The 14,993-nt window shown below is 38.1% G+C and overlaps 1 protein-coding gene across 1 annotated transcript in view; it reads left to right on the top strand.

The window, feature by feature from the left end:
* The window catches only part of LOC150077289 (putative inactive 1-aminocyclopropane-1-carboxylate synthase-like protein 2), a 268,091-nt gene that overhangs the window by 192,309 nt on the left and 60,789 nt on the right, over positions 1-14,993 (top strand). Inside the window, exon 12 of the mRNA XM_090386134.1 lies at positions 10,399-10,538. Coding sequence (XP_090242260.1) covers positions 10,399-10,538 — 140 coding nt within the window. The remainder of the gene's footprint in view (positions 1-10,398; positions 10,539-14,993) is intronic.

Genomic DNA, 14,993 nt, shown 5'->3' with positions numbered 1-14,993 from the left:
ATGAGGTGATCTCCCATAATACCGGCCCATACATTGACCGAAAATCGAATCTGTGCTGCACGACGTCGTATTGCATGCGGGTTCTCGACCGCCCAGATATGGTCGTTATGCGTGTTGAAAATTCCTTCCCTTGTGAAGGATGCCTCATCGGAAAACAACACTTCAGCAGGAAAAAGGGGATTTGTAGCACATTTTCCAAGGTACCACTGTGCGAAAGCAATACGAGGTGCATAATCCTCCGGTTGCTGTGTCTGGACACGCTGCACGTGAAACGGATGTATGTCTTGTTCTCGGAGAATCCTCCAGACGCTGCAATGGGAAACCCCGACTGCGTTTGCTAGACTTCGTGTACTCGTTCTTGGATTCCCCTGTACATGCTGCAGCACATTCTGTTCGACGGCTGGAGTCCGTGCTGTTCTTACCCTGTCCCTGTCAGCTCTTTCAAATGAACCTCTCTCAGCTAACCTCTGGTGCAGTCTTGCAAAGAAATTATGACTGGGAATGCGCCTCGTCGGATATCGTTCCGCGTACAAACGCTGTGCGGCTGGCCCACTACAATTTGCAGCCCCGTACGCCAAATGCATATTGGCTAACTCTGTGTTCGTGTAATCATCCATCCTACTAACTTGGCGTTCTTGTTCAAGAAATTCGAAATTCGCCTGGAGTATTCCAGAATGTTCGGATGTCCATGCGTCGGAGATGTGAGGCGTGCATTGTAGCCCGTGGAAGCAACTTCGAACACTTACTTTAATCCATGTACCTTTTGCTTCTTTTCATGTATTATTAAAACGATTTCTCACTTACGGTCTCTTTTCTTTTTATGGTGCTTCTGTGAAAGCATTTCCGACCCCACGTTGCTATATGATTTCGAGTTGTCAGGATGTACCCCACCCCTCTTAGAAGTTCTGAAACGTTTAACTGAAACACCCTGTATATATCAAGGTCCAGCTCTAAACAGGGAACATGATTTCAGACTTTAAAATAATCTGTCAAGATGTGCTGTTTCAGTGGCAGAGCATGTTTTAAAAGAGAATTACACTGATGAGCCAAAACATTATGACCACCTACCTAATATGACGTTGGTCCTCCACGTTTGGCCAAAACAGCTTGTACCCAGCGAGGCCTGGACACGACAAGATTTCTAAATGTGTCTTGTGGTATCTGGTAAAATCGTGTAACCAGTAGATCCTTTAACTCTTGTAAGGTCCATGGTTAAGATGCCGTAGATCGGAGTTGCTGTTCCAACACAACCCACAGATGCTTGATGGGATTGATTTCTGGGGAATTTGGAGGCCAGGGCAATACCTGAAAGTCTTCCTCGAACCAGTCTTGAAAAATCTGGGTGGTGTGGCATGGTGCATTGTCCTGCTCAAAGACGGCACTGCCAGAGAGGAAGACCATTGCCACGAAAGGGTGTACCTGGTCAGCAATGATGTTCAGGTAGGTGGTAGACGTTAGAGTCCCTGGCACATGGATGACTGGACCCAGGATATCCCAGCAGAACATCGTCCAAAGCATGACACTGCCGCCACCGGTTTGTTTTCGTCCCACGTTGCATCCAGGCGTCACCACTTGCACAGGTAGATGATGCAGACGTACCTGGCTGTCCACATGGTGCAACAGGAAACGTGATTCATCGGACCAGACTACCTTCTTCCAATCACTCTAGCTCCACTTTTGATGCTCACATGCCCATTGTAGGCACTGTTTCCAGTGAACCGTGGTTAGCATGAGCATTCGGAGCAGCTTGTGGCTACACAGCCCCATTTTCAGCAGGGTTCGATGTACTATGTGTTGTGACACATTACTCCCATCACCAGCATTCCAATTACAGGCAAGTTGTGGTACAGTTGCCCTTCTGTTGCTACGTACCATCCGGGAGAGCCTTCGCTCACCTCGAGCATTGATGAGCTGTGGTCGTCCAACACCTCATCGTCGGTTCATGGGTTTCCCTTCCTTGGACCACTTTTGGTAGGTACTAACCACGGCTAACTGTGAGCATCCCACCAAACATGCCATTTCGGATATGCTCTGACTCAGTCGTCTGGCTATTACAATTTGTCCTTTGTCAAATTCGCTTAATTCCGCTGCCTTTCCCATCTGAAGAACAAGAGTAACACTGATTAACGGAGCTCAGTATCAGGTGTTTTTTATACCGTATCTTGACCCGGGCATGCGGCGTAGTTCTCCTGCAGTTGCTTCAGTTTGCATAACGACTTGCTGGTCATAATGTTTTGCCTCATTGGCATACAAAGGTGCATAATGGCAGTAAATTCACTTTCAGTTAGTCTGCATTTGAAAAAAAACGACATACAAGTACTAATTCTTGACGAGGATATTTCAGGCACGTCCGTAGCCAGGTGGGCAGGAGCAGCAGTGTGTAGCACACGCTTCTTGATAATCTGGGGTTTCAGCCCATGCCCATCAAATATGGAGAATGCGGAAAGGTCAGGGAATGACCACCGCATATCCCTGGAGCAATATGGCCTTAGTTGCTAATGCTCCTAAAAACCAAATAACAAAAAAACAGAAGATATTTCACCAAAACTTCTTGCTCAATGACAGTAGGTTTCTACTTTTCATTACTACAAATTTCATGTTCCATTACATCAGTGAGTTTCTCTCCATTTATGTTCTCATCCACTTTGTCTTCAAAAGGTGATGATGCATGCACATCCTCAAAAATTTCTTCAATTGGAGTGATCATTGTGATTAATAGAGGAAGAAGCATACAAAGCTTCGCAAATTCATTGCATCATTCAAGGCGATATATTCAATATGTTTGAAGCAGTTGATGATAATCTTTTCATCACCCTCATTCCTTGCTGAAACACAAACACATTTCATGCAGCATATTGATTTTGCACTATGTTTTGTTTTTGAGACAGCACAATTTTGTTTAATATCATTCTTTGGTACCTTTTTTTAAAACACTAGATTACACTTTAGTCAATTGGGTGAAGAAGTGATGTCATTAGGTGGCAAGTTCTCAACAGTAACTGCATATAGGCCATTTACTTGGCAATGAAAGGTGCAGTTATCCATAAACAGCAGAATTTTTCCATTCCCCTGCTCATCTTGTTATCTGAGTCTAATCCATTCTTCATAGATTTTTGATGACTTCCAAACCTTTTGGTTTTTCAATACATGGTTGGCAACATCTTTAACGCCTTCACAGATTATCCCGAGATATCTCGTTTAGTTTTAAATGGTATTTGGAACTACATGAAATATCTCGGGATACAATAATACCCGAAGCAAACAATACCTCCAAATTTAAGACTGAAATGTATTTTCTCTGGTATCTATCTGGCTAATTTTGCAGGTAAATCCAGAGTTTTCTCAGGATTTTCTTATGCCTAGCAGCAAACGACTGGCTTTCGTTTTACTTATATTGTACAGCAATGTCAGAACAGTAGCGTGCGTTCCTGTGCCGCCAGCAAGAAAAATATAATTTGCCATCCTAAATGCAGAGTTTGAGCCCATCACCACCAAATACGGAGGATGCGGAAAGGTCAGGGAATGACCACCGCATATTCCCGGAGCAGTATGGTTGCTAATGCTCCTAAAAACCAAATAACAAACAAAAAAACGAACAAACCTAAATGCAGAATACTGAACCCATGAAAATAATTCACAAAAACAATATCGAAAAATATTTCGGCACCCTCTTGAATTGCCGCCCATAAGCGACGCTTACCTCGCCTGTTCACTTGTAGTGGCCATGTGTCAGAATGTAGATAGTTTGCAATTACTGCTTGTGTGTTCAACTTGATTTTTTAAATTTATTTATATAATGAGTAATGAAGACTTTTTCTGTGCCTTTCTTAATTTATTTTTTTAATAAATTAGCTCAATCGCTAATTTATTAAAAAAATCTGTACAGTTTGTACACTTTTTGGCGTACCCGAGATAACTCAGGATAACCCAAATGGGTTAATTACTCCCATATATTTTCTACGAAAAAATCAATAAATAACACAAAAAACTATACAATGAGTATTCGCATGTGCATACTTTTAATCCGTAAAATAAAAAAAGTCGATCCGTTACGGCACATTTTCCAGAAAAAAATGTTCTGGGAAGGAGTTAAAGCATCTGGGTTTCTGGGCTTTCGCAACGATTAAGAGAGGCAGTTCCTCTGTGCCAGATGTGTTTGCTGTTAGGAGAATCCCTTGTTTTGCCTCTTTTTTTTTTACTTCTCATCATTACATTTTTCACCATTAAATGTAAGCATTTTATCTAGTGGCAACTTAAAAAAAAAATGCATGTGTGTGTACCCTGTACGTATGAAAGATGTTTTATGGGAAAACATCTTTGACGAAAATCAGACTGAAGTTATGAACAATGTAATGTTTTATGCTCACGTCCGCTACTTCCTAAATGACGTAAATATTCGTTTAACTTGCATCATTCATCAGTTTTACTTCAGTACAAAATAATGATGTAATGTTTTACACACGCTATTTACTCTGACAAATCAACATTAGTGATTGCATTAAAGTCATTTAGGGATTGACGTAATTTGCATAATTTCCATTTCACATTTTCGCCAATTGGCTTAAACACTGACTGTCAGACTGAAATTTAGTAGGTGCCGCCAAAGATGTTTTCACATCATGAATCAATGTTAATGTGACTGAATTTGTGTCATTTCCGTGTTGCATTTTCTTGAGAAATTGGTTTTACTTCAGTCCAAAATTTAGTAGGTGCTGCCAAAGATGTTTTCACATTAGAAAGTTCAGTTTCTTCAGCATTGAAGATGTTGTTCTAGTTGGATGTCAAAAAAACATTTTTTACATGATTCTCGTTCCATTCCTTTGTAGCTTCAGTATCAATGGCTGAACTTTTGTCACACCCTTTTTTTGAAAGACAGCCCATGACAAGTCTTAAATTTCTGGAACCATTCACCAGAAGACTTAATCTTTAATATTCATCCAATGCACAAACAATTCAACCTTAGTTTTTAAAAGATTTCTGTCTACAGGAATGTTTTTTGCACACATCATTAGTCATCCAAGAGTATCTTTTCAAAATTCAAGTACTTCACTTTCATGCCCCCGATCTTATCTGGTGCAACAGATTTCTCTAAGCTTTCAATCATTTTTCGAATGGTGAACAGCAAACTCTTAAGAACACTTAACTGTTTAGCAATATGGTTCTTAGAACACCACCATTATGTACAGTTGCAAAATATTAACTGTGTCTATGATTGGCAAAGCTACCCACTTTGTAAGTGCCATACTGATAAACCAACAGTGTCTATATACCATATAATGAAGTGAGCTAGTCAACATTAATTTCATTAGGTCAACGAGTGTGAGAAATTGTCATTGAGCATGGGAAATCACCAACAAATGATTTTTCACAGTCAGCCTGCAATCCTGTCATTAGACATGCCATTTTTGATATGAAAGCCTAAGCTCCCACAGTCATTTCCTTTTGAAATTCTGTTATATCTTTACTATGTCACATAACTGTTACTTTATCACTTTGACTTGCATGACTTGATGCATATTACCGTTGCTCTAGTATACAAAGCTATTAGGGTTTTTATCCTGTGAGCTATGCAGCATAGCCCATTTTGGATGGAGTGGTCATAATTCACTGATTACTGAGTGTGTGTGTATATATAAAATTTTAAGCTTAACAAATTAAAATGAAAGAATAAGAAGGAAAATAAAGATAAAAATAAATAAAAAATTAGCAATGCAAACGTCAGTGGTAGCAAATATGCATATTCCACCAAATGTTGTGTGAAATAAACTGAAAAATGTATGTCAGTAGCATGGCAAACCAGTAGAGCAAAATAATAAACTAAACCAATGAAACAACACAAAAGAAAAGGGGAGAAGCAGTTGAGAAGGAGGTAGAAGGAATGCTCCCAATATAATTTCGAAATTGAAAGCCAATTAAATTGAAATTTAATGGCACCCCCTGATAGTACCAAGGTCCGAATTGTGTGAAATATCATAAAGAATGGAGACGTAAACTACCTACAATATGGGACTAAATAAATTAAAAATAGAAAATAAAATAAAATAGACTGACCCCAACTCGACAGAGGACCACAAGGCCAATAATAGTCAAGGAATCACTGCATTTCGAATGTTAGACAAATTCATGCATGGATTTGTTAAATTTCAATTTAATTGGCTTTCAATTTCTGAATTATATTAGAAGTGTTCCTTCTACAGTACCCTCTTCTTGACTACTTACCCCCCTTTTTCTTTTGTACAGAGGCCATTCTACCACTTTAAACTGTCATAGTTCCATTTTCTGAAATTAAACCCAATGCCTTTCCTTTAACAACTGCAATCTCTTTCTTCATCCTCCAACATGATCAGCCCTTCTAATGGTTCTTGTGCAGTGGGGCCTTGACTTAAGATGACTTCAACATCCAATATTCTCAGAACCGATATACCTTCCATACGATCTTTTATTTTAAGGACCAATGTCTTTCCGATATAGATGGAACGATACATGGGTGGGAATTTTTAGACTCTTGCTGCACAGAACATCACTCATACGATTGTTCTCAATCAATTAATGTCTTTGTTCAACAAACATTCCCACATGCTACAGTACTTTGGAGAGTTTCTTTATCTTCTATTTGATGTGCTTGTTCAGTGTGTGTAAGCAGTGTGTCTTTGTTAATTATATGTAATTACAGTAATTTAATTGTGGTTATTTTAGAATTTATTAATTAAATAAATTGAAATTAAATAACCATGGCTCCTAAAGTGAAAGTTAAGGATAAAATTTCTATTAAAGTGAAGCAAGAGATGATAAAAAAAAAACATGGAGGAGTAAAAATTAGTGCATTAGTACTGTACATGAGTATGGTTTTCCTCAATCAACCATTGCTACTTAAACAAAAGGATATTCTGAAGAGTGTTAAAGTTAGTGATGATCCCACAAATTTCGTTGCATAAAGAAAGAGACTTTATTGTGGAAATGGAAAGGCTTTTGTTGATATGGATTAGGGAAAAGCAAATGAAGGGTGACACAGTGCCTAGACAATTTATCTGTAAACATGCTAAGCAGATCTATGATAATCTGTAACTTAAAGCTCCATCAACCAGTGGCAGTGCTGAAGACTTTGAAGACTTTAAAGCCAGCAGAGGCTGGTTTTGAGCCCTTCAAAAAAAGGGCGAATATCAAAAGTGTTGAAAGGCATGGAGAGGCATCCAGTGTTGATATTAAAAAAAAAAATACAGCTGAGACCTTTAAAATGGAATTCCAAGCGCTTGTTGAACAGGGGGTTTCAGCAGGTTTTTAACATGGACGAAACCGGCCTCTTCTGGAAGCAAATGCCCAGGAGAATGTACATCGCCCAGGTGAGGCATTTACCTTAGCATAAGCCTATGAAAGATAGGCTCACTCTCCTGTTGAGTGCCAATGCCTCTGGAGATTTTAAGCTGAAGCCTTTGCTTGTGTATCACTGTACCACCCCCAGAGTATTTAAACAACAAAAGGTTGACAAAGGCATGCTGGGAATGTTTTGGTGCAGTAACAAGAAGGCCTGGGTTACAAGATATGTCTTCAATGAATGGTTGAAGCACAGTTTGACTTTGTTCAAGTCAATGCTGTCACCCTTAAAGATTTTTGGAGGTCGAAGTTCAACATTTCGGACTGTGTAGGCTGATTGTAAGTTCTTTGGAATGATGTTTCCATCGGGTGCTTAAATTCAGCCTGTAAAAACATCTGGCCTTTAATTATCCATAACGGCTTTGACAAATGATATTTTCACTTTTGGTAAATCAGTGGTCTGGAGTTGAGAAGAGGATGTGGAGGACATTATTGACGCTCATGGGGGTGAGTGAACAACAGAGGAGATACAAGAGTAGGAGAAAATAGAGAGTGACACTAGAGAGGAAGGAGACACCCAAAAAGTGTCAGCTGAAGAGTTGAAGACTGGCATTTCTTGTTGGGAGTGTTTAAGAAAAATAGTAAAACAACACCCCAACATTGAAAACACTGAACTCCTGATGTGAAAAATGGAAAACGAAGTAGTTGCTCACTGCAGGAAGCTACAAAAAAGTCGTAAAAAACAGTCCATTTTGGAGAGTTTCTTTGCCAGTAGTGACAAAAGACTGAAAAGATGCCTGATATTGTCCCACCACCACCACTATGCTTCCATTGATTTCGTCTACTCTGCACTTCAAGTCTAAGGTAAATGCTAATTTATTTATTTATTTTATTATTTTTTTTAAGATTTTTTATGACTTTATTAAATAATCTTTATAAAACACTTATTTTTAATGTAAAAATGAAGTATAACATGTAAGAAATACCTATTTCATGTGTTATTGGGGACATTTGTCAAGAGTGAACACAATTACAGGAAATCAATTGGTTTCAACTTACAATATTTTCAACATACAGTGGGTTTTGTAGAACGAATTATCATCGGATGTTGAGGCTCCACTGTACTGCGAGACCTATGATGTCATCTTTGTGGGTAAAGATCAGGCTTTGAATAATCTTATCTGCAGTATTTTCTCTGATGTGCTGATTAAAAATATAATTACTACTTTATTTAAACATTTTATTCCTATGAGTTCCCTTTCCTATTTGCTGCAAAGAGGCAAATTAAAATCGCCTCTTTGGAGCAAATACAAAGTTTTCTTTGTATTTGCTTGTTTTTTACCTGAGTTGCCATTCTACTAACTTATTCTTAATTTAAATATTTCACTTTATGCTTTATTCTTGAATTATGTGATTGGATATGCTTTAACAGTAACTAATATTTTTCTTACCGTCTTACCATCCTTTTATATTTTCTTCCTTTATTCTGTTCTTTTTCTTTACTATTCATTTAATTTAAATTTTAATTTGCATATATATCTGAGTTGGCTTTGAATTAGCACTAATACTCCCTCGTGTAGGAATGGACTGGCCTTGATCCTGGCAAAGGCTCAAAGCCAGGAATGGCTGATATAAGATTATAATTTGCAAATGTTCTGATATGTTTTTGAGTGTCTGCGAGGAAGAATGGTTCATCAAGATCTTTCTGACCTCAAATGCAGAATGATTATGGAGATAAGATGTGCAGATTCCAGTATCTCAACAGCCAACATGGCTGTTGAGATACTGGAATCTGCTCAACAGCGGTCGAACAAGCAGCTAAAGGTCACACATAGGACAGCCACATGTGATTGATGCTGTCCAGCAGGCTTGAGGTAGTGGTCTTATGGTTTAGAGGCTGTTTTCATGATATGCCCTGGGTCGTGTGATCACTAATCAAGTTCAGTGGGAAAGCCTACCTTTCTGTTGTTGCCAACCAAGTACACTCTTTCATGATGATAGTGTATTCAGACAACTCCAGCATCCATCAACAACATAATGTATCATGCCACAAAGCCCAGAAGTTTTCTAACTGGTTTTTGGAACATGATAATGAATCCTCCATCCTTACATGGCTGCCAAACTTGCCCAATCTCAACCCAGTTGAGCACATTTGGAACCCTAGAAAAGGACTTTGTGTATGGGCTATATTACAGCCAAAAGGTGGCCACACAAGATATTAGGTAGGTGTTGTTAATGCAAAACTAACTCAACGTATAGAGATGTCTGTATTTATATGTGTCTATATGTATTTAATGCAAATATGAAAAATATTTTAATCTTATAACTAAATTCAAAAGCTTTATCTATTATATACAGGGTGTTTCAATTAAAAGGTGACAGAGTCTGTCTTGGTTATTTTCAAGTTTGTGTCATTTATCAAAACATATTTTCTCATATTTGGGCTGAAATTTTTGAATTTAGTGTTAAAATTGGACTGAGTGTTACTGTTTAGATTTTACTGTTTTAAATTTTGCCTGATCAGCAGATTTTTTCTCATTGAGAAATTTTTCCCATCCTTGGTTTCGTTCAAAAAAATGTCATTGGCATACTTCTGAAATGAATGTAAACTGATTTTATCTAAAAAAAAAACCCCAAAATAATAATACAAAGGTTGTAGTGTGAGAAGTCACAGCATAGCTGCAGTTGTATAGCCAGCACAGCTAAACATACACAATGAATGAACACATCATACAACCATTATGCTCAGATTTTTTTTAAAAATCAAATTGCTTTATTCATTTCATTCCAAAATTTAAATTTAGAAGTTGTAAAATCTAAATGGTAATAGTCTAATTTTAACATAAAAGTACAAAAATTTCAGCCCATTATGACAAAAAAAGTTGACGTGGCAAATGGCTGAAACATAAAAATAAGAGATAGGTCCCAGTGCATTTTAATCGAAACATACTCTCTCTCTCTCTCTCTCTCTCTCTCTCTCTCTCTCTCTCTCTCTCTCTCTCTCTCTCTCTCTCTCTCATATACAATTGTATTATCAAAAACCATGGCTGTATTAATTAAACATTCTTTTCCGCTTTCATATTGAAGAATGGTGCCTAAACTTCACACATATTAATAAGAAGAGATTACAAAACACTTATGATTACTGCAAACATCGTCTTAAAAAGATGGACTTAAATATTCATAATTCAAAGGCAGGATTCTTTCTGTGGGTTAGTTTTGAAAAGGTAAGTCTCCATGCAACATATTATTGTAACTTTTATTAGTTATTTTCACTGACATTAGTATTAGTAGTAGAAAAATGATGCAAGAAAGCAAACTTACACAGCATCAGCCAAAAAAAAAAAAAAAAAAAAATTTGCCTTTTTTTTTTTTTTTTTTTTTTTTTCTTTTCCTTCTAATAATTTGTCTAATCCTTCTTTAAATTCATTCAAACTACCCACTGCCACAACACAAAAGAAAATTTGTTCCAACAGCCATATACTCTTTGGCCAAAAAAGGAAAGAGTTTGCACATTGATCCTACAACTATCCTTTTCTAATATATATCCCCTGTATCTGTTAGTCAGGATGCTGTCAGCATTTAATGTACTCAGTCTGTTTAAAGCATTAAACAACAATCGGATCTCTTCTTGGATGCCTAGTTTCCAGACACTCTAGTTTACAGAACTAGTCTTTAATAGCAAGAGAGTACCTTTATGCCATTGGCTAATCTTGTTGTTCTCTGTACCTGTTCCAACAGATCTACATCCTTCCTAAATTCAGGCTTCCAAAACAGGATGTAGACCTGTTCCAACAGACCTACATCCTTCCTAAATTCAGGCTTCCAAACCAGTATGCAGTATTCAAGCCTTAACCATTGCCTTAGACATCAGTATAATCACCTCTTTGTCCTTGCTGCCAAAATTCCTGTATATCATTGATGAAACACCGTGAACTATCATAGAGCTCATTTCAACTGTTCAGTACAAATAAGCAGTACAGTTCATGTAGTAGTGCAGTACAGTTCATGTAGTAGTGCAGTACATGTTGAATTGTACAGTTGCTCCCAGGTCTTTTTCATTGTCCGCTGCTTTAAGTGTGGTACTACCCAATTAGGATGTTATCCTTGGATTGCCCTTACCTTGGGTAGCAGTACCTTGCATTTATCAATATTAAAGCGTAATTGCCACTTTTTACTGTCATTAACTGATTACTGTCATTAACCACCCTGCTAAATTTGTATCATCAGCAGAATGTTAAACTTGATATGGTTTCATGAAAATAGTAAGGGGTTCAGGAGCAAACCTTGACAGACTCCATTGAAAGCAATGGTCATTAATAATCATTTTCTGTCTCCTCCAGCTAATCAGAATGGTCTAAACCGGTGTTTCCCAACCTTTTTTTTACCATGCCCCACCTAAGTCTTTCTAAAATTCTGATGCCCCCTATGTAACGTTGGGAAACACCGATATATGTATATTTTTTATATTCAAAAATTGAATTATTCCCTAAATGAAGCCTAATTACAACTTGTTCAGGACACGAGACTTAGGTTTTAGGAAGAAATCATTAGGAAAAATTAAGAAAAAAATAGGAAGTAAATTTTCAAAACATATAATAGACATTGTGATATCCAGTCGATTTCTTTTCTTTAGTAACAAATCATTTATGGCACTAAATCCACATTCAGCTAAATATGAAGATGGAAACAGTAACAATACCTCTCTTGCAAAGTTGGTTGAATTTGGGTATTTAATTTCTGTTTCATCACAAAGCCATGCCATCGCTTCTTTTATATTGAATAAAGTTTTAACTGACTCATCATTTTGCATTTCTGAGAATTCTTCTTGGTACTGTATTGATACATCAGACAAATCCACTAACATTGGTTGCATCATCTAGGTTGGAAAATCAATTTGTTTTAAATCAAAAAACCTTTCTTTTAAATCATCGGACAGAATTTTCAGATGATCACCAATAACAAATACAGCGGTATCAGTCACTTCACATTTTTGCAGACAATGAAACTGTTCAAATTTTTTTTAAAAATATATTTTTGACATAATTTAATAAATGTAATGAAACCAAATGTCTTCGCTTTTGCATCGACGAGAGTTTTATTTGTTCCTTGAAGTTGTTTATTTAATATATTTAGTTTTTCAAAGATATCGGCTAAATAACTCACAAATGCTTTACCATCAACCGTTAACAGATGCTTCATTTTAGGTTTGTCACATAAAAAGTCACTAATAGTATCAAATAGTTCCATAAATCTTTTCAAGCAGTTCCCTTTCGAGAGCCACCTTACTTCAGTGTGAAGTAAAAGTCTCACATGGTCTTCATTTTGTTCTTCACAAAAAAGCTTGAAGAGACACAAGTTTTCCCTATGAATAACACAATGCACAAGAAGCATTTCTGGATTCTCATCTTTCATCAATTTTAAGCAGCCATTTTTCTTGCCCATCATATTAGCATTAGCATTAGTAGAGGCATTTGATGCAGGAGAGCAAGCTTATGCAGCATCAGCCAAAAAAAAAAAAACCACTTCCACTTCACCCCTCTGTTCGTTCGAAATACCTGTCCAGCTGAGCCTTAAACTTATTTAGGCTATCAACCTCCACGACAAGGGATGAAAGTCTGTTCCACCAACCAACCACCCGCTGGCTAAAGGCAAATTTCCGCACGTCTATCCTACATCTGTCTTTCCTCAATTTGAATTTATGCCCTCTCAGGTGATTATTCTGAGCTAGAGGAAGAATCCCATCAGCATTGAGCATGCTCAAACCATTCAAGGCTTTGTACACCTCTATCAGATCTCCTCGCTGGTGCCTAGTCTCCAGACACTGTAATTTGCAAAACTTAAGCCTTTCTTCGTAAGAGCACCCCTTTGTTCCATTCACTAATCTTGTTGCCCTTCTCTGTACTCGTTCCAGCAGCTCTACATCCTTCTTGAAATGAGGCCTCCAGACCTGTATACAGTACTCTAAGTGTGGCCTGACCATTGCCTTATACAAGGGGATAATCACCTCCTTATCCCTGCTGGAAAAATTCCTGTATATCATTGACAATACTCCATGAGCTACTCTTGCAGCCCGTCTGCACTGCTCAGAGAACTTCATATCTGCCTGCACAACCACCCCCAAGTCCCTTTCATTCTCTACCACTGTCAGTATAGTACCACAGAGTTGATACGTTGCTCTGGGGTTGCTGTTTCCCATGTGTAGTACTTTATATTTGTCAATGTTAAACTTCATTTGCCACCTCTCAGCCCATCTGCTCAACCTTTCCAGATCCTGTTGCAGCAGCATAGTGTCAGTAGTGTCCTTGACAACCCTGCCAACCTTTGTATCGTCTGCAAACTTGGACATTAAGCTTGATATACCATCATCAATATCATTTATAAATACAGAAAACAATAATGGACCCAACACTGATCCCTGAGGGACTCCACTAATAACATTAGTCCACGATGAGCAGTGTCCATTGATTACCACTCTCTGTCTTCTGCCACTCAACCATCCCTTTATCCATAGCAGCAATTTGCCTCCAATGTCACACTGCTCCAATTTGTGCAGCAGTCTTCCATGTGCAACAGTATCAAAAGCTTTTCTAAGATCCAAGTATATAATATCAAAGCTATTCCCTGCATCCAGTTCTTTTGTGACTGCATCATAGTATCCAATCAAATTGGTCAGGCAAGACTTCCCCTTAACAAAACCATACTGTGTCCGAGCTATAACCGAAGTCTTGTCTAAATGATCCTGCAGTGCTTCTTTAACCAGTGCCTCCATTAATTTTCCTGGAACAGAAGTTAAGCTCACAGGTCTATAATTACTTGTGTCAGCCTTTGATCCTTCTTTGTGAATTGGGGTCACATTTGCACATTTCCAGTCTATGGGTACCTCCCCTGAGTCCAAGGAAGCTCTCATAATTATGGCTAAGGGTTTTCTTACTTCCTTTGCTGCCTCCTTTAATATAACTGGATAGATCCCATATCACTTTCAAGGGCACAAAAGGTGATATAGTTGTACACGTTGGCACTAATGATATTAAGAGTAGGAGACCGGCAGAATTACTCAACAAGTACAGGTCACTGTTGAAAAAAAGCCGAGAATTAGGGTTGAATTTAAAAGTGTCTGCAATTCTGCCCAGACACGATAGGAGGGAGTATATGATGAGAGCCTTGTCGATCAATTCGGCCCTGGAAAGATTGTGCAAGGCTCAAGGGGTAGAATTTTTTTCAGCCTGGACTGTACTTGTTAACAGGAGAGATTGCTTCTACAGGGATGGGATACACTTAAATAGAAAGGGTGCAAGAATATTTGCTGATGCTATCGAGGCAGTGTTAGGTGGGTCGGAAAACTGCTAGTTTGGGGGGATACAAAGACTAATAGTTTAACAGTAACCGCAGGCAGAGGTGAAGGTGATTCTTGCACAACTTCTATTAGAATAAGAAGCGACCTGGAGCGAGGGGTGTTGGGGGTTTCAGGGACGGATGGCAGTCATCCTGGAATAGTTGGGTATATGGGATGTGTTAGGGTAACGAGGAATAGGCATAGGAGCATGTATGCTTGCATGTATACCAATGCTAGAAGTATAGTAAATAAATTTGATGAATTTGAAGTGTTGGTCAAGACATCAAAGGCGGATATTGTTGGGATAGCAGAGACGTGGTGTCACAAAGATATAAGGAATGCAGAA

The sequence above is a fragment of the Mastigoproctus giganteus genome, chromosome 12, assembly GCF_048544385.1.
Source record: "Mastigoproctus giganteus isolate SK-2022 chromosome 12, ASM4854438v1, whole genome shotgun sequence".
Taxonomy (NCBI): Eukaryota; Metazoa; Arthropoda; class Arachnida; order Uropygi; family Thelyphonidae; genus Mastigoproctus; species Mastigoproctus giganteus.
Note: the sequence above shows the minus strand (reverse complement) of the source record. Positions and strands in the feature narration are given on the sequence as shown.